At 37.7% G+C, this 21,062-nt stretch overlaps 1 protein-coding gene across 1 annotated transcript; it reads left to right on the forward strand.

Moving 5' to 3' along the window:
- On the forward strand, window positions 1-19,067 carry LOC133460924 (C-type lectin domain family 6 member A-like). The gene is made up of 6 exons (XM_061741636.1): window positions 1-93; window positions 4,781-4,870; window positions 6,999-7,163; window positions 15,156-15,307; window positions 16,754-16,875; window positions 18,914-19,067. Exons 1-6 carry the CDS (start codon window positions 36-38, stop codon window positions 19,065-19,067), a joined length of 741 nt encoding a protein of 246 aa, XP_061597620.1. The 5' UTR covers window positions 1-35.
- The last annotated feature ends 1,995 nt before the right edge of the window (window positions 19,068-21,062 follow it).

Genomic DNA, 21,062 nt, shown 5'->3' on the forward strand with positions numbered 1-21,062 from the left:
CATGTGTGGATGTAAGTTTCTCTGTTTGAAATATCATGGGACTCGATAATGGATCAGCTCTGATAGAGGGAGAAGCTCTTGAAACATCCACAGGTAAAAGTACTGCATTACTCTTTTATTTTTTTGCCAAAGCTGGATCAGTTAAAAGACAATTATTTCAGGGCGAGTTTTAATTTGACAAATTAAAGGCTTTTGACCTCCAACAAAGTTCAAGAGTTTTAAGTGGATTTATTCTCAGCTTGTATTTTTTGTAAGATATTTAAGCTTCAATATTAATTAAGTTTTGTCAAGTGGGTTTTAGAAAAACAACATGAACTCATGACTGGGTTTGCTAATGATTTGGTTAATGCATTTATTCTGGTTGAGTTTTAAATGTTATTCTCTTAACAACGGTAAAGGTTATAACACGGCAGTTAAAAGTCCTCCCAGTCATCGCCAGCAGTGCCTGGTCACTGTTAATATTAACATCAATGTTAAACTGTACATCTTTGAAGCCTAAATAAACACATTTACAGCCTGGTTCAAAAGTGGTTTTGTTCTCTGTAGCTTCATTTGACATAGATGAGAAACTGTACAGGGGATTCGTTTGTATGTATCTCATCAGGGACAATTATATGAAGCCACAAATGCATGATAAGGAGTCTTTTGATCGATGGGTAGGTATGGTTAATGGCACGCTGCTAACACTAGTGCTTAGCACTGTCTTGAATTACAGATACAGAATTACACATACAGATACCTTACAGATAGGGTTGCCACCCGTCCCGCAAAATACGGAATTGTCCTTTATTTCAGAAAAAAATGTTGCGTCCCGTATTGAACTAATACGGGACACGATTTGTACCGTATTTTCATTAACTTTTACACCATATTCTAGTTGAATTATTGAAATAAATTAACTTTTACACCATATTCTAGTTGAATTATTGAAATAAATTAACCTTTACACCATATTCTTCACCTGTAGGCTATATTACATCTGGGCTGATATGGACATTCAATTTTATTTTACATACGTAAATACGTAGCCTCCTATGCTACATACGTAGCATAGGAGGATATTTCAGCTGCTATATGGTTGTCTGTCTGTACAGTCATGCAAGTTCAATGCTATTAAAGCACTTTAAACTTTAAATCAAAGCATTTTGTTTTTCATATAAAATAAACACATTTTTATTCAGTTTAGAAGTTTTGGGGCTTTTTTTTGGCTCCTGCGCTGCTGAAATCGGGGCGTCCCTTATTTCTATTTCTGAAAGGTGGCAACCCTACTTACAGAGGATAATCATGAATATTTGAAGGATAACGTGGCTTGTTGTGCTGTAAACCGTACTGACTGTATGTTTCTGATGATTCATCATACCATGAACAACCAATCACATTTCTTTGTGCTGGCTGCATAAGTAAGCCACATGCTTTAAAACTGTCCTGCCCCAATGTATGATTTATTTGGCTTGCACGAGCTGTGTAGCTGCAATTTGATTGGCTGCAACACTTTTTCGATGTACAGAATCCCCAGGTCAGTTTGACATCACCACATTCAAAGTGAAAAGACAGCGACGTTCAGGAGTGGCTCTCTGCATTATGTGTGAGAGTTGGGTTGGCCTGGAACAGTTTGGGGGTGGAGCTAAAGAAACCTGAGAAGCCATCTTTACTCCCAGTTAACCAGGATAATCAGAGTACTCCAGCTGGACTGTCTCTAGCTCCTTGGCAGTTGCAGCCAAGTCCTCCTGTCAAAATTCCAAGTTGACTAACTGGACCACTATCCAGTGGGTAACTGATTGTCTCCACTGCAATTGGCTACCCATTGCCTGGTTGCCTAGATCAGGCCCAGCAGATTTCAGCTTGTCCTCGTTTCAGCTCTGGCAGCATTTGTTTTGATTGCCCTTTTTACATCTAAAAGTAGAATATTTGGAGAGATTTGACCAGACTCACTGTAAGATAACATTAGTTACTACAAGTTAAAGGGGACCTATTATGGCATCTAATACCTATTTTAAACAGGCCATGAAAGTCTTAAAAACAAGCTAAAGCTTCAGCCTGTGGGCCATGTCTGTAGTTTTACCGCTTCTCACCTCATTTTCTGTGCTTCATTTTAGGTGCGGGGGGGCTATGATAATGAGGCTCTGTGCTGATTGGCTGCTTGAATGACGTGTAGCAGGGGAGGAGACAAAGCCTCTCCGGCCAGAGCAGCGGCTCCGTACACAAAGCGTGTCGTGTCCCATCCCGTGGAGCTTCTGCGACAAAATAAATTCCATTGCTTTATTTTTTTGTATTGGACTGTCCTAACTGTCCGCGAGTTTAACGGTTTCAGTGTGGACAGAGAGCGTCCGATGTCACGCAGCTCGACGCGATAGTCGGACGCTCTCATTCAGTTACACGGATCTTAAAGCCTGATTAACGGTTCTGCGTTAAATCGACGCGTACCCTACGCCGTACATGTAGGCTCTGCGTTGGTGTAACGCGGAACCATAAATCAGCCTTTAGTTCCCTGACCGGGTCACCTCGTCTTCACACTAATTCACACAGGAAGATTTAATTGAATTCTAAACAGGTACACCACAGTTCTTTACTCCGATCCCTCATCATTTCATTTCTTATGTTACAAGACAAATTAATCATGTTAACTAAAGAAATCACAACACTGAATTTTCACAAATGGCAACTTTCTTGTTAAAAAAGAACATAAGTTGTATATAAATAACATGTATGCACTATTGCAGGCTCAAGGAAGGACCGTGCATTTCTTCTGAAGATGTCGTTGAACAGCTTCAGGTGCTTGGAAGATCTGAAACCATAGACAGAAGAAAAATGTATTAAGGTACTAATAGAGCCGCCGGGGCCCGGAGCTGCTCACCGGTCCGGTCCAGTGAGGGGCCCCGGTGCTCCGGAGCTAAGCTAAATACTTAGCCCATGCAAAGATCATACTTGTAGACAAATATAAATAACATAAAAAAATTAATGTCACTTACCGCTGACTCGTGTGCAGTTGCCGGGTCCGTTCTGTGGGTACTGATACTTTTATGAGGGTAAATGCAAAACCTAATTTTTACTGTCCCCTCGCTGTTGAAACCGGGGGAAACAGCCGTCGCTTCCAAACAATGGCTGAAGCTCCAGCCAGCGGAGCTGGTTGTGGGCGTGGTTTCAGCAGCGGAGGCCGAACCTCTGCGCCTATGGTGACGTCACCATAGGCGCAGATTCTAAACGGCTCGTAAAACTCACGTGACACTGGATGGCTCCTCCGGGCAGGGTGAACAGACCCTGCAGATTTTCATGGGATTTCATCTTTTATGTGTTGGCAGGGTGAGGGGAGACCACTTTATATATATTAAAACAAGAAAAAACGTGTTTTTCATAATAGGTCCCCTTTAAACAGGCCTTGAATGTCTTAAAAACAAGCTTTTGATTGTTTTTGCGAAATAAATTCGAAATTCAGCCTCTAAACCATGTCTTTATCATCCCATTCTCTAACCTCATTATCTATGCAGGATTCTGAGTGGGCGGGGCTATGATAATGAGGCTCTGTGCTGATTGGCTGCCTGAATGACGCGATACACCGCTACGAAAAAATGGCGGAAGCTCCGGCCGGTGGAGTTAGTTGTTAGTTGTCCACATCACACTGGACGGCTCATCCGGGCGGCTGTACAGACACTGCAGAATTTGGTTGCTTTCCTCCTTCTCTGAGTTGGCAGGCTGAGGGGAGACCACTTTAAACAGAAAACCTGTTTTTCATAATATGTCCCCTTTAAGATATCCAAACTAAAATAGCTAGTTTCCTGTCATGGAGCTTAGGTGTGCGTGTCCCAGCTGGCTTCCGGGCCTTCTTGTTCCACTCATTTGCATGTTTGGAATTGACCAGTTCCTACCAACATGGCGCCATTCAATAAGACAAACAAAAACGTTTCAAAGCACTCTACATAAAATCTATAAGTAATGTTGTGAGGTTAATCAACGTTTTTGAACAAATTTGTCATTATGAAAGTAACAGAATCAAGTCAGCTTTGGAGAACTGACTGTTTCCACATGCTATCACATGCAGATCACAGGCCACTTCCTGAGTTTTGTCAGGGGGGTCGACTGACAGCTGCCTCATTGTCTTTAAAGGTTAGCTAAGGGTTAGTTCGACCATCTGATGACACCGGACCCCATGAAGGTTGGCCTGGTGACTTCCGGTTTGTAAATGGCCCAGTGTCTTTAGACGCATCTGTTTCAAGACCCCCATCACATGTTAAAAGATAAGGGCAGCCCTTCCTGTGTTCCGCCAGGGTTTTGGGCTGTCCCACAAATACCCCATTGTCAGTTTGAACCATCTGTTCAAAACCTCCGACAGAGGTCCTGTTTTTAGTTGACCCCTTGACCATTTAAGGTTTCTTAAAAGGCTGTCTGTTGCTCTTCACACCACAGATAAGTTGCTTATTAACTGAAAAGTCATAGGTGTGACTTTTCAACCATCATCCGATACAATGTCTGTGGTCTCCATCTGTCCATTGTCCATTCACTGTTCCAAATATGGTCATGTTTCCTGTCAGTTTTACCAATAAATAGCTTCCTGCAAGGGGAGGGTCTTTGGGAAGCATTTGCTTTCAGGGGGCTCTGCCTCTGTCAGTATGCTCTCCCCCTCCTGCAGGAGCGCCTGAAAAATCATTTCACAGTCTCTGTGTCTTTTCCTAAGTTATTAATTTATGTTATGATGATTTAGGAACCTAACAATGTCACATGGGATTTCTCCAGACCTTTTTACACAGTCTATGGTTAAACTGCACTTTTTTCTTTTGTGTCCCAGGTTCACTCAGTCACTACAGACAGCTGACTCATTACTTATCTCTGCTGTGTTTTCTGATCACCCTGGTCACTCTGCTGCTGACGCTCTGCTGTGAGTATGTGAACGGTGACTTCTATTTAAACACGCATGTAGAACAGCTTCAGTGCTCTTTGGGACTGATTTGAAAACTTCCCCTGGAGCAAAGGAAGGCCATTCTTCCAAAAAATATTCTCATTTGGTATTGAAATGATGGCGGGGGACATCACGACATAACACATCTGTCCAAAATCTCCCACCGCTACACAGTTGGGTTGCCTAATTGCAGAGGCAATAACATATCATTCATTATGATTAATCACATTTTGTGACCCTGAATGTACTATCGACTGAGATAAAATCCCTCTGAAGCTTGAGAGAGTCATTTTATCCCTCACTTTAATGGGTTAACCAGTAAAATCTATATGTTCTCTTTGTGTAGATAACAAATGCATTCGCCCACTTGCCAAGCAGTGGAAGTGACTCATCTGAATGCATTTTTTTCCCACCACATCAGTCATAATGGGTTTTGCACTGCTGAACTCTCAAATGTGCACTTATCTTTCTAATGATAGGCTAATGCAGTTTGTTTTTTTCAATTCTATTTGCATTTATGGCTTGCAGAAAGAAAACAGTGCCCAACTTTTTCATATGAGATTCATGTGAGATACAGCAACCGCTAGAACAGAGAGAACAAGTTCAAAGGTCATAAGAACGGGAGCAATGGTTTCAAATCACATGACCAGACTGTAATCCAGTATTTGTTCTACACCAGGGGTCGGCAACCCGCGGCTCCAGAGCCGCATGCGGCTCTTTAGCGCTGCCCTAGTGGCTCCTGGAGCTTTTTAAAAAATGTTTGACCTTTTTTTTCCTTTTTTTCCTCTTTCTTTCTCTTTTTTTCTTCTTCTTTTTTTCCTTTTTTTCTTCCTTTTTTCCTTTCCTTTTTAATCTCGACATTTCGACTTTTTTCTCGACATTTTTCTCGACATTTCGACTTTTTTCTAGAGATTGTACTTCAACATTAATCTCGACATTTCGACTTTTTTCTCAACATTTCAACTTTTTTCTCGACATTTCGACTTTTTTCTCGACATTTTTGACTTTTTATCGACATTTCGACTTTTTTCTCAACATTTTGCCTTTCACCATTTGCCTTCATTCTAATACAAGACTTTTCATTTTTTGCGGCTCCAGAGATTTTTGTTTTTTGTGTTTTTGGTCCAATATGGCTCTTTCAACATTTTAGGTTGCCGACCCCTGTTCTACACAATCAAATATCGTTTGTCTTAAACTTATCTACAAAGTTGTTGAAAAGATATTTGAAATCGTTTCAGCCACATGTTATGATGATGTCATGTAGTGTCAGTATTTTCATTTGCATGTGCATTTTATGTATATATCAAATATGATATTATTATTCAAATAATATTAATATATATATATAGCATATTTGCCTGCACATGTTTCTTGTTTCTGTATTGGAAAGCAGGACTGAGAATTGCAGGTCTTACTGGGTTCAGTTTGAATATTTTTCCTGCAATCACATCAAGTTGTGAACATGCACTCTCTTTTATGCACAACCGGTGCAAATGCTTTCATTATGGCTCTGCTGTCAGAAGGAGGTAATTCCTTGAAAGGCCTGCACTAGTTTCTAAAAAAAGATAATAAATGTTTAAGTGGGCTGTGCTCTTTCCGCCATTGGGCTTTTGTATCACAGAGCTTCATATTCATATTCTTATTTTCTTTGATAATACATATTGACATGAGCCTGCTAAAATAAATTTGCCAAAACATGGAGATGATGAGACTAATGCCTAATCCTGGCTCTGATTCCCTTTATTTGAAGTTAATAACTTGAGACTGAGTTAAAAATACTTACAAAAACAGCGAGTGAATAAAAACTGTTTAGTACAGGAGTCCACAGTCATTTGTAAAAAAGGAATTTTATTCATTGTGGTTGCTGCAGCTGTAAGCATATCAGAAAAGTAATTATCCTTTGAATGGTCTATATATATATATATATATATATATATATATATATATATATATATATATATATATATATATATATATATATATATATATATGAACCTTTATCTCTGCTATGTTTACCCTCTGAGGTCCTTTTTTCATCCTGTTTCCATGGAAACATTGATGGATGGAGTCATTTTCTCTTGTTCTTTTGTATGTGTGTGTTCCACAGTGGTTCAGATCAACATCATGTTTCAGTCGCAGTCGGCTCTGCAGGAAACCAAACTGAGAGACCTGACAAACGAGTTGGAGATGCTCAACCGCTCACACCAGCTCCTGTTCACCCAGTATCCAGCTCTGAATCAGTACTGCCCCGTCAGCAACTCCACCACTGGTGGTGAGTGCATGATTGTACATGAATTAGAGTTTAAAACAATGACATGTTGGAAAATGTGATGTTTTCTTATTTCATGATCTTTGGTTTATTGAAAGTATTGATGAAAGGTAAGCCCTACACTGCAAAAACTATTTTAACAAGAATATTTGTCTTATTTCTCATTTTCATTTTATTCTTTATTTCATTCAAAATTAAACAAACAATTCAATACAAATACAAATGTTCATAAATTGTGAATGAAAAGGGAGCAGAAAGAAGAAGAATCTTAGTTTTAATTTCTAGTTAAAATGTCTCATTTTTAGTCAAATAAATCTCATTACACTTAAAACAAGAGACATTACCAGAAAAATAACTTATTTGACAATTTTCACCTGTTTCAAACATTTTCACTTGAAATAAGTAGAAAAATCTGCCATTACAAGCAAAAAAATCTTGTTCCACTGGCAGATTTTTCTACTTATTTTAAGTGAAAATCTACTTGAAACAGGTGAAAATTGATGTTTTTCTGAGTTTTTGAGTCTTGTCTTAAGTGTAATGAGATTTATTTGACTAAAAATTTGACATTTTAACTAGAAATTAAAACTAAGATTCTTCTTCTTTCTCCCTTTTCATTCACAATTTATGAACATTTGTGTTTGTATTTGTATTGAATTGTTTGTTTTATTTTTGAATGAAATAAAGAATAAAATGAAAATAAGAAATAAGACAAATATTCTTTTTTTAAAGAGTTTTTGCAGTGTAGGGCTTACCTTTCATCAATCATTTTCACCTGTTTCAAGTAGATTTTCACTTAAAATAAGTAGAAAAATCTGCCAGTGGAACAAGATTTTTTTGCTTGTAATTAGAAGATAAATCTTGTTCCACTGGCAGATTTTTCTACTTATTTCAAGTGAAAATTTAATTGAAACAGGTGAAAATTGTCAAATAAGTTATTTTTCTGGTAATGACTCTTGTTTTAAGTGTAATTTGACTAAAAATGAGACATTTTAACTAGAAATAAGACAAAATATTTTTGTTAAGATTTTGAGTTTTTGCAGTGTAGTTGTCGTGATGTGGGGTCCGTTTCACAAAGCAGGTTCAACAAACACTGAGTCTAATCCTGAACTCTTAGTTGATCTACTCTGAGATCGGAAACTCTGAGTTTTCGGTTCCAGAACAGCGGATTTGAGGTAATTTACTCAACTCTAAGTAGTTTCACCGGGAGTTAAGCGCGAGCGTGAGGGAAATCAAAAGCCAGCATCAGTAGAGCGCTGATACAAGGATTCACCATGGCAACCGGCGACACAAAAGAGCGACATACATTTTCTTTTTTTTCTTTTTAACTTTATTTATCATTTCAATTTACAAAATCCCTTTGAGGAAACGTTAGTTTGCATCTGAAGATCTACATACTTCACGCCACTGGAGTTAGAAGTGTTAATACGTGCATATGGCGAGTATGAGAGCATATTTTGAAAAAAAAAAAAAAAAATTTATTGTCATTTAGATCAGGGCCGTCAATTGGGTACGGCAGCTGCCACACCTCGGCTTCAGGGGAGAATGTAAATGTTTTTTTTTTTAAATACATTTATGGAATTACTCTGTATCTATTTGTATTGATGTATTCTATTACTTCATACATATAAAATAACTACAAATGCATATCAGAACAACATGATGGATTTCAGTAGGTATTCCCTGACGACAGTGGTCGCTATCAATCTCGTTTTTAGTGCGCTCTGCAGATATAATATATGTCCTGCCATTTTCTTTCTTTTTATTTAAATTGATTTATTTTATTATATTTATGTTACTTATGTAATGACTTATGCACTTCATCCACTTTATGTCTCATACTGTATTTGTTTATTTAATTCCTTGATGCCTGACTGTCCACGGTCAATGTTCTGACTGTAATTGGAACTTTTAAATAAAGTTTAAATAAAGTAAAAAAAAAAAAAGTGCGCTCTGCAGTGTTACTAACTTACAAAAATTAAAATGAAGCAGACAACCACGCAATAAAACAAAAAGAAAGAAGGCAAGTGATGGGTCCAGAATATATTAACGAGGCTGTTAGCCACTGATGGATTAATTATGCAAGTTCATCTCAAAGTAAGATATAAATCCTCTTATACATCTGTTTAAGGGAAATATTTGACTTTTTTTTACTCTCCCTCTCCTTTTTGCATTTGGACTTTAACTGTTTGAAGTTAAACTGGGATGTCCCTGTGATATTGTTGCACTGACATAGTGAATAAAATACGTTGCGTTTGTCAGATACGCCTTTTCTGCTCTCTAACTCTGCCGCTTGCTGTCCGTGGTGCAGAAAACGGATGCGTATTGCGTAAAGACCCATTGGCTGAATTGACGCCACTGAGGGAGGAGACAGAGAGAAACTCCAGGTTCGCTGAAATAAACCTGGTCCCGACCAGGTTAGGTTCAGAGCGTCTGTTACTACGGTAACTGACCGAGAGCTTAAGTTACCTCTCTTTGTGAAACAGGCTAGAGTTACCTCTCTTTCTCTGGTTTGAGTTACCTCCCTTTGTGAAACGGAAAACTCAGAGTTTCCCTCATTTCAGGGTTAACAGACTCAGAGTTCTCACTAAACCTGCTTTGTGAAACGGGCCCGTGGAGTGAAGGGTAATGCGGTCTGTATACAAGCACTCAGAGGAGGCACTAAGGAACTAAAGCACTGTGAAGTGAAAGTCCAAAGTCTGAACTCCAAAAACAAAATGTGACAATAGAAAACAGAAAAAAACAGGGTGAATCAAGATAAGAAAGAATTATGCTGGTGCAGACTCTCAGTCACGCAGGTCATGGTAACTTTCAAATGGCAAAAAGGCAACTTGACCTTTTTCTTTATTGTTGAAGAAAAGAACCTGGTAAAAAAGCTTTCTAGGACTAAATAAAAATGTTTCCTTGATTCTGGAGAGAAGAAAGCCAAATTAAGCATAATTCATAAAGGATCACCATGGAAATAAGACAAAAGCAACCATCTTTTTCTTTATACTCTCTTCATCCTGTTCTGGGTTGGTGGGGTTCTGACTTAGGCCAAGTTTCCACATAGCCGGGTATTTACAAAAACAAATATTCCCCCCTCTACGTCTTGAAAAATACCATAATTTACACGAACCCACATAAATAGCTGTTAAGGTGCTATGAACAGCCAAACCTACAGGGGGCAGTGTAACGAGAAGATAAAGTCATGCTAGCCAATCAGAATCCTGGAAAAAAACATCAACAAATGACACGTGTAACTTCCAGTTACTTCCAAGATGAACGAGAGTCTTTCGTTTGGAGTGACAGAGAAGTGGAGTTACTTTTAAGTGTGACTTTAGAATATAAAACAGGTAAAATACAAGAAAATATTGACAGTGGCCAAACAAATTGTAAACACAGGTCGCACTAATGACGCTGGTGATGTTTCTGTCTCATAATGTTACGTTCTGAAGCATAAATGTCCGTTTCCCTCCGTTTACAAGCAAAAGTGAAGACGGAGTTTTTGCAAATCTCCACTTTGGCCGGAGTTTTCTTAAATGATGGTTTTTGGTGACTTTAAGCTTCGTTTTTGTGTAAACGAACGGCCAAAACGCATAAAAATACCACAGTTATTGCTACGTGTAAAAGGGGCCTTAGCTGTGATCAGGGGAGGTGTGGATGACACAGCGAGGGACGGCTTCCAAACACGAGTCATTTTCATTGATCTCCATTTTAAAATGTCAAAGGTTAGAGCTATACACACAGCCTGGTACAAAAACTCTGCTTTGGTGTCTATAACCTACATTTGATATCCATGCCTATTGTACCTCATTGGTAAGAATGACTATGAAAGCACACATTTATAAATAATAAGCAGTATGGTTACTGAGGGACAGCTGCATTGCATTGTGTAGTTTTAGATGTTTAACTGCCATCGCTTTAACTATTTAGCGGTAGTGGTGAATTCATCATCTGAGTTGGGAATTAAGGGTTAACAAAGCATAGTTTTTCTTACTTTGAAGATAAAACGTCTTGTTGTGCTGTTAGTGGTACTACCGGATGGCCAGAACCAGTCCTGGTGTCCAAGGTCTGAGTCAGTCATTTTGGAGCATTTCCAGACTTTGCTGGGGTAAACTGGTAAATAGAAAATAAATACCATCAGCAGCATCAGTAGAGAGCGTAGAGGACACATTTTTGGCTCAACTTTGAAGAGTTTGTGTTAGGTTTGGAATTAGTGATTTGGTTAAGCGAAAAAGAGTGTAACAGCTGATTACTGACTAGGGTTGTAACGATACACTAATCTCACGATAAGGTACGGTACACGATATTGAGGTCACGATAATGATACGATATTATAGCTGTATTTTTTTAACAACCTTGAATGAGGAACATATGACTGGAAAAAATGGTCTTTTATTTGAAAGACACAAAATACAAAACAATGCTGTGTGTTTGCCCTATTGTTACAGTTTGTAATGCTTTATAACTGTTTGAGTTTTAAAGAGAAAGCCAGGCCAACCATTTTCCACAAACTGAACTAAAAGTAAATGTCAGGTTTGCATTATGCATCTTCAGTTTCATACAAATAAAAATATTTAGCCACAAACTGAATAGTTTCTCTCATGTATGATCTGACTTTTTTCTTTTCCAGAAATGTAACAACTAAAATTAAATAAATAAATAAAAGTAAATAAATAAACTATGAAAAGTCCCAAACTCCAAATGCAACATGGCTGTTATTTAGCTTATGACAGAGCTAAGAGCTTCACATGTTCCCAGGCGTAAGGTGAACCCCGTTGTAGTTTCATCCCGCTCCCACCTTTGGGGACGACACAATCTTTACACCATAAAAAAGATTGATTTATGCTCACCTTATAAGTAAAAGGTCGGAGCTCAAAACCCTGCAAGAGTCGCGTGATCGGGACCAAAACGGTACTAGTTTCTTCTAAGCGGAGTCGAGGCGCGGTCGTCACGTGATCCCGCTGCACCAATAAGATGTTACTAGTCAACACAATATATTAATATTAATAAACCAATATCGCGCTACAGTTTGTCACCTCCACGACACGTATCGTGACGTTTTTGTATCGCAAATTTTCGTGGCACGATATATTGATACACCCCTATTACTGACGTATATGGATAAGGCTAATAATGTAAGTACAGTTCAGGTAAAAAGTATTTAACCCCAAGGAACTATGGGAGATTTCCCAAAATACTGACCAATTCATTTTTTTTTTCAAACTATATGTAGCAAAATTTTCCTGAGGTTTTATTGGAGGAATGATCACTTGTGGAAGTAAATCCGCCAGGACTTCGGACCAGACAGAAGATAATGGATGCTCATCTGTAGGGGGACAGTTATATTCCCATTTCCAGTCATCTGTGTCTGGAACAGTTGACATGTTACATCGCTGCAAAATACAACCAAACATCTTCTGTTTAAAAAAAAAAACCTTGTTGTGTTCCAAAGCACAAGATGTCCAAAACTTTGGACAGGGGAGTAGGGAGAAACATAAAGAACGGACGTCTGCAAAGATCATTGATGCTCAACTTGCTTCTTCGGGACTCAAAGTTTCACACCAGTGACATTAGGTGACATTAGGTTTCTGGTTAGTGCTGTTGGCTCACAACAAGAAAGTTTAACAGTTCAAAGCTTCAGCTCAAAGTTGGATTCATCCTTGTTTTTTTGGATGTAAATAAACTAAAAAAACACTTGCTTATGGTCATATCCATGAAGGGTTTAACAGTTTTGTTTAATTTCATGAAGGGGATAATCATTTTGACCTTAACTGCAGGTATTGCGAAACAGTTCCAACAAGAATTTCAGTTAAATTCAGTTTGTTTTGTCAAGTATGGAGTTGGCCTTCTGACTGCATCTGAAATAAAAGGAAGTATCACCAGCCAGTTCCCACTGCGGGCCTTATTTGAATAGTGATTTGCAAAAGTACAAACCACCAACAGCTCAATACTGACAGGTGGAAAAAAGCATCAGGAATTGTTGTCCTCTTCATAACTGAAGTTCTTACTTAATGCATCATGTTTTTATAACTTTACACACTTCACTACTTCTATTACAGCAGCCCCACAATATGTTAAAGAAATAGAATAGTTCTGCAGTGTCACGGTTTTGAGTTTATGTCAAGGTTTTGGTTTTTTTTCACAGTTTTGTTATTTAGGTTCCTGTTTTATTTTGAAACCCCATGTCCTTGTGTTTTTCTTGACTTCCCTTGTTCTCATCTGCCCTGATTGTTTGCACCTGTGTCTCGTCAAGCCTTCTGCCTATATCTTGTCCTGTCTTTCCCTTGCTCCCTGCTGGTTTGTACTGTTTCCAACCTCCATGTGTCCCGTCAGGTCTTGTGTTTTTGTAATTCCTGCTCAACAGTGGGTTTTTTTTTTGTTTTTTATGCAAATAATCATGTTTTTCTCGAACTCCTGCCTTCTCATCTCTCCTGCATCTGGGTCCTACTCAGCCACACATTGTTACATGCAGATCCTTAAGCTACATCTTTTAAAAGCAATTGTTCATTATAAACCTCTGAAACAGTTTCACTGAAAATCAAAATGTCATATATTCTCGATGGAGAACATAATTGTCTTGCATTAACGTTGTGCTTTATTCATCAAAAACTAGCCGTCTTTTTTTTCCTCTTTACGGTGGCCGAGACCCGCCATTGCTGAAAATAAAATAAACGCTTAGCAAATAAAATAAACGCTGCAAACAAAAAGAAACGCCGCTGCAAATAAAAGAAACGCTGCAAATATAAAGAAACCCCACTGCAAATAAAATAAATCCAGCTGCAAATAAAATAAAAAAACAACGCAAATAAAAAAGCCACAATGGAAGTGAATTACCGGGGACTATTTTTGCCGATGCACCGGTGTTGCACATAAAAAATTACACGTGGCGACGTTGAACACTAACCTTTTCACTTATTTTCTCGTTCGTTGTTCTTCTTATTCCTCGCTCTTCTTATTTCTTCCTTTTCACTTACGTCCTCTTCATCTTTTTCTTCTCCTCTCACGTAATAAACACCGGTGCATCAGCAAAAATAGTCCCCAGTAATTCACTTCCATTGTGGCTTTTTTATTTGCGTTGTTTTTTTATTTTATTTGCAGCGGGGTTTCTTTATATTTGCAGCGTTTCTTTTATTTGCAGCAGCGTTTCTTTTTGTCTGCAGTGTTTATTTTATTTGCTAAGCGTTTCTTTTATTTGCAGCAGCGTTTCTTTTTGTCTGCAGCGTTTATTTTATTTGCAGCGGCGTTTCTTTTATTTTATTTTATTTTAATTTTCAGCAATGGCGGGTATCGGCCACCATACCTCTTTGATACAAAACAATTAAAAATAGAGTATTTTTGCTAAGTGAATGGAAATGGCTGGAGAAAAGGTCAAAAACATTATATTTGGCCCAAATGTGGCCGACATCAGCGGTTCTCTTTAGCCCACATTGGACCTTAAATGACAGATTTGACTCAGTGAGTCAGGCTGAATAAATGCCTTTTATTTCCTTACTGCCTGATGACAGTAAACAATAATAAAACCAGGATTGGCACATTTTGTTTGTTAGTTTCATATTTGAGCCATAAGGGACAAAAAATATCCAAAAATAGGGCTAAAGTTTTAGATCCAAAAATAGAAATGAAATGTAATTATTTTGTCTTTTGGTAAATATAATTGAGCAAAGGTTATTGTTTTCTTAAACTTTGGGTGTTTAAAATAATGTTTTATCTGTCAATTATATGATAATTAAATGCATATATTATTAGTCTAGTGTGTTGTGTTATGTTCTATCCATCTTTTTCAGGATACATTTGGAAAAGAGATTTCAAACCCAAAGAAAAGGTTCAAATTTAAAATCAGCAGAAAGGCCTTTGGGTCGATTATTTAGGCAGTTCCACAGCTGGAGGTGCTAAAATCACAAGAGAAAAGGGAGCCCAGCATGACATTTGTGCTGTGAAAAGGTTAAAGCAGCTTTTGAGGCTCACACATTTCTGTTGAGCCATTTTCTCTTTGTTCTGTTTTTTTCCATCCAGAGAGAAAGTGCAGGCCGTGTCTGGACGGCTGGGTGAGTCAGGGCCAGAAGTGTTTCCTGTTCAGCCAGAGCCGAGCAGACTGGATCAGCAGTCAGTACCGCTGCATGGCACTAGGGGGAGCTGTGGCCCTGGTGAAGACGGAGGAAGAGCAGGTAAACACATGCAACTTGTAATTAGGGCCCGAGCACTGACAGTGCGACGGCCCTTTTGTATCTGTAGGAATTTTTTTTCCTTGTTTTTTTCTTTTTTCCTTCTTCCGACGAAAGGAGGGCCTTTTTTTCCCCCTAAACGTGCCCCAAAAGTCATCAAATTTTGCATGCAAGCCAGGCCTGGCAAAAAAATTTATATTTAATGGTTTGCATTAATGGGCGTGGCCTAATGGCTCAACAGCGCCCCCTAGAAAACTTTGTGCCTCAAGCCCCACAATACGGTTTGACGTACATGCACGAAAATTGGAACACACCTGTATCATGTTGCAACTTAAAGAAAAGTCTTCAGACAGGAACGCGGTGCATGGAGTGCTGCTTGGGTATTTGCAAAAATAGTATCCCTCAGGTGCTCTTCAGTCGGGGAGATCCATAAATTGCTGTAGACAGAGAACTGAGGCACTCATGAGGGTAAGAAGTGAACAAAAAAAGTGAACTTTTGTCCTGACGAAGGCCAGTTTGGCTGAAACGCGTAGACACGCTTTTAATGGATTAGCCATGCAATAATAAAGGCATTTTATTAATCTTACCCTCATGAGTGCCTCAGTTCTCTGTCTACAACAATTTAAAGAAAAGTCTCTTGGCGCCATGGCCGAAACCCAACAGGAAGTCGGCCATTTTGAATTAATCGTGTAATTTTGGCGCAATTTATGCCATTTCTTCAGCCGCTTCTTCGCCCGAACTGTAACGTGCACCCAGGAGTGTTATACATCAAAATGTGCGTCTCCATCCTGCGACAACGTGCATTACTTTTCTCAGTCAAAAGTGTTACCGTGGCGACCATAGACGCCAAAAAGCACGCCCCCCCTTCACCTGATTGGTCCATATTTGATCGTTCCTACTTTCTGCCATAACTTTTGAATGGTTTGATATAGAGTCGTGGGTGGTTTCATCCACTAAATGTCCAGGCCTGAAGAATCTACATCAAGTCATACAAGCTTCCACTGCAGCCTGAACGTGCACAAGGGTGGAGGACCCGTTCATCACTGTTTGCAGCTTTAATTTATTTTTGACATCTTCCCTCTTGAAATACAAGATTGATTTTGATTGATTCATAATAATTTAATATCAGAGGAAACCATCTCAGCTATAAGACCTCAGTATTTCTGTCATTCTTGTTTCATATCCTACAGAGAACGCCATTGACATATTCTGCATCTCTCCGGTTGTAAACATCTGAGACTCTTTTTGAAATATTAGCTGTAAGGAGACAGACAGGGAAATTTAAGAATAGTTTACGACTTCTGAGAAATACGAAGAGGTCTGCAGGAGCGGCCACAGCCTGGGGTCATTTCAGGTTTTATCTTTCACTGACTTTTCCGTCTATGTAACGCAGTTTATGTCCTAAATTTGAGACAAATTAAGTAATTTTTTTTCTGAATAATGTTTCAGGAGTTTCTGTTTAAAATGGCCCAGAGTTTGAGCCAGGGAGACTCGTACTGGCTCGGCCTGAGGAGCAGCGGCGACGGGGCCTGGCAGTGGAGCGACGGCTCCCCGGTGGAGAAATCACCACAGTGAGTATGAGAGGAACGAAGAGGAGGAGGAGGAGGAAGAGTTTCAGAGGTTTCAGAGGCCTGAACAGGGACACGCAGAGCTCATGAGGTCGTGAACCTGCCGTTACTGATCTCTGCTCTTAAAGCTGATGACAGTTTGATCACATGCTGCCAGATCGCCTGACAGGACACACGCCGCCAGAACGATAGGCTGAGATATTACATTTAACGAGCTCCTGAACTCAACTATGTTATTTTGAGAACAAAAAAAGATCACGTAGAGAGCTTTTAGAGTTTTTTCAGTCTGCTTTACATTCCCTTCTGGTAAAGAGCACTCATTGTGAGGAGCTGCAACAATGCAATGAGATTTAAAAAAAAGAGTTTACAGGACTGTCTCAGAAAATTAGAATATTGTGATTTTTTGTAATGCAATTTGTTTTTGTTTTAAGGCCTGTGTTACAATTTTTCAGCAGTCAGTTATAGGCCTAATGTAAACTCAAAGATGGCCCAAAAAATTATTTTGCTAATTTATTTTTTAAGTTATTGTGCTTTGTTGGTATAATGTCTGCTGGAATATTTAAAAATGCTGGGAAATTAAAAAATGTTCAGTTGTTCATGTTCAAAAAATATTTCTACCATGTCATTTTGTAGAAGATTTTTTTTCTTTGAAAAGCATGCCTAAACCACATTTATTGGATTTATGCAATGGTGAAAAAATTGGCAAAATAAATGGAAAAACTGCGAAGAACCATGTTCGGTATGTTATTCGGCCAAGTGTTTAATATTATTTTTTGGTTTCGGCCACAAATTTTAATTTCGGTGCATCCCTAAGGGAAACCTGTATCTACATTAGAGATCCAGGTTAAAGCTGTTTAAGGACATACAACTGGTGCAGAATAAGTTATTACTTTTGCAAAACTCTCCCAACTGATCAATGAATTAAAACAGATTACAGGACTGTCTCAGAAAATTAGAATATTGTGATTTTCTGTAATGCAATTACAAAAACAAAAATGTCATACATTCTGGATTCATTACAAATCAACTGAAATATTGCAAGCCTTTTATTATTTTAATATTGCTGATCATGGTTTACAGTTTAAGAAAACTCAAATATCCTATCTCAAAAAATCAGAATATTCTGGGAATCTTAATCTTAAACTGTAAACCATAATCAGCAATATTAAAATAATTAAAGGCTTGCAATATTTCAGTTGATGAAGAATGTATGACATTTTTGTTTTTTTAATTGCATTACAGAAAATAAAGAAATCACAATATTCTAATTTCCTGAGACAGTCCTGTGTATGTGGGCTGCTTTTTAAAATGAGTCGTGCACAGTTCTGTCCAAAAAAGGGGTCAAGTAAAATAAATGAATGAATAAATTAAAAAAAATGAGAAGAAAATGTATTAAATAAAGAAACATATGTATTTTTTGAGATGTTTGATTAGTGTGGAAGGTTCTGAGCATAAAAGCTCAACTAATACTCTCAAAACTGATCAGAGATGTTTATTTATGGTAAATTATTCAGAAATGGCAACACATTATTTATTTATTTATTTATTTATTTTTTAAATATTTATTTAATTTTGTTCTCCCATAATGTATGTTTTTTTTTATCGTAATCAGCAATATTAAAATAATAAAAGGCTTGCAATATTTCAGTTGATTTGTAATGAATCCAGAATGTATGACATTTTTGTTTTTTTAATTGCATTACAGAAAATAAAGAACTTTATCACAATATATTAATTTTCTGAGACAGTCCTGTATATTCCACTTGTTTTGAGTTAAACCAAAGGTTTGACACACAGTTTTATCATTTTATATGCAATAATATTAATAGAATGAATTAACAGCGCCCACATAACTGAATATTGGTTCAAGTATGAAAATTCCACATGAAAGCTTCTCCCAGCTGTGGAGCTCCTGTCATGGTGGGATTTGAAAAGACGAATGGAGAATATTTTAAAGTATTTTTAAAATTGAGTAGGAGTGGTTACCATGGAGACAGATTACAGCCTGTTGGGATTTTCCAACATTTTTTTGCCTCCTCAGGTTTTGGGAACGTCAGCCAGATAAAGCGGGAGATGGGAAGGAGCTGTGTGGTCGACTCAGTCCCGGGGACAAATACTGGAGGAGCTGGCTGGTTTACAAATGTTCCAGCCAGCTGAAAAGCATCTGCGAGAGGAGGACGGCCAGTCTGCAGTGAGACGTCGACAACACTGGAGCACCAACAGTTTTTGTTTCTTTTGTATTTTTTTCCCACACCAAAAAACTACCTTTATTTTATTACATTTTTGATTAAATTTTTGTTAAAACAATTCCGAAATTGAATCAAATGTGTCACATTTATGCCGCGTTCCATTTGTCCTCGGAAGTGGGGATTTCCCAGTTCCCAGTCGGAATTTTCAACTGGAACGCCCCTCGAAGTGGGATTTCCCACTGGGAAAGTGGGAGAGTCTTCACCGCCCCCGAGTTCACATTCCGAGATGGCTGCCCCGGTTGTACACAGTAGAAGAGAGCTCTGTAAACATTCGTAGCACTTCATTCTAGTTTTGGTCACACTAAATCAGTCGTATACAAGTATTGTTCGGCATATATATGCTGCCATAGTGTAATTTACATTTTTCATGTGGTATATGCGAACTACCAACTTGTTTACCTACTTTGTAACTGGAACGCTGATAACTCGGCTGTGACGTCATTCACAGTTCCGAGTTCCGACTTCCGAGGTAAATGGAACGCAGCATTAATCAACATCACCCGTGTTTACATCATGGACTGTCCTCTCAGGTGTCTTTAATTAAAAGTTAATTAAAAGAATAATTCAGGATTCAGGCTGTGAGACAAAAAGAAAGCAGCAACCTTCCCCCTGTGGTTGATGCTTTTAGACCAAAGCCTCTCTTTATTCATATTTTTCTTCTTCTTGTAAGATTACTCATTCATATTGTGTATCTTTTAAAATCCTCAATACAGTTTCATAGATTCATTTTAAAATCAACAAGATTTATTTTATAATTTTTCATTTTTGTTTTTTATGTACAATGTATGAATTTATGTTTATGTATAACTAACCTACATAAAATACATTTTCAAAATTTCCTGGTGATCATATTTTAGAACTATTCATTGCCTTTATTAAATACAGATTACTCATCATCATCATCATCATCATCATTTATTTAACTCACCATGATCACATGGTATGGAGCACAAGAATACAAACGATTGTACATTTATAGCAAGTGGTGAACTCTACATGTTCAATTAAAATACTCAATTTGGCAAAATAAATATCATTTGAACAGAGGAAGGACATTCTTCAAAAAGGCGCCTAATTTATAAATAACACCTAACTTATTAGATTGTAGTAACAAAGTCAATTTTAACATAGATGGTCGGTTTGTATAATACTTTGGTAAATATTTTTGTCTGAGATTCATTATATTTACATTTTTACATTCGAACAAAATATGAAACTCATCTCCAATACGGTTGACGTTACAGAGGTTACAGAATCTCTGACTTCTATCCAGACCTTTATAATAATAATAATAATAATAATTATTATAATAATAACGTTTATACCTTCCACTGACTTTTGGTATTATGCTGTTATTGATCCTAAAATTACAAATGGCCTGTCTATACTTTTGATTTTGACACAATAAGTACTTTTCTAGCTTAAACTCTTGCTTAAACTCTACATAAATATCACATGATGTTCATCCTATAGAGTTCACTTCGCCATTTTTGCAGGAATTGATCTTTCAACCTTTGCTCATCAGTTAGTTTCAACCAGTCAATGTTATTACATGTTTGAGATAAACCACAGTCATCCAGTATCTTTACTAGCAGAATCCATGGTGACTGAAATACATCTGCTTTGTACAGTCCAATTAAACAATCATACATTATTCTGCTTAATTTACTTTCTTTACCTTCTACCAACCTCCCCCAAAATCCAATGACTCTCTTTTTTATTTATTTTTCATGATTTTCTCATTATCAACAGTGGCATCCACAATGATGTTAAACAAACATTAACACATATTCTAACCCCCTTCCAAACCCACCCCTTGGACCTAAGCATTTGATGAAAACAATTGATAATAAAGTAAAACAGAAAAAACGATAATACAAAGATAATAGAACAAAGGACAAAAACAAAAAAACAAAGGCAAAACATAATAATATCAAAAAC

Source organism: Cololabis saira, chromosome 15, assembly GCF_033807715.1.
Source record: "Cololabis saira isolate AMF1-May2022 chromosome 15, fColSai1.1, whole genome shotgun sequence".
In the NCBI taxonomy this organism is placed as follows: Eukaryota; Metazoa; Chordata; class Actinopteri; order Beloniformes; family Belonidae; genus Cololabis; species Cololabis saira.

Coding starts and splice junctions, on each gene's coding strand:
- LOC133460924 (XM_061741636.1), top strand. CDS start 36: ATGGGACTCGATAATGGATCAGCTCTGATAGAGGGAGAAGCTCTTGAA. Junction 4,871..6,998: donor TCTGCTGCTGACGCTCTGCT/GTGAGTATGTGA, acceptor TGTGTTCCACAG/TGGTTCAGATCAACATCATG. Junction 16,876..18,913: donor CCGGTGGAGAAATCACCACA/GTGAGTATGAGA, acceptor TTGCCTCCTCAG/GTTTTGGGAACGTCAGCCAG.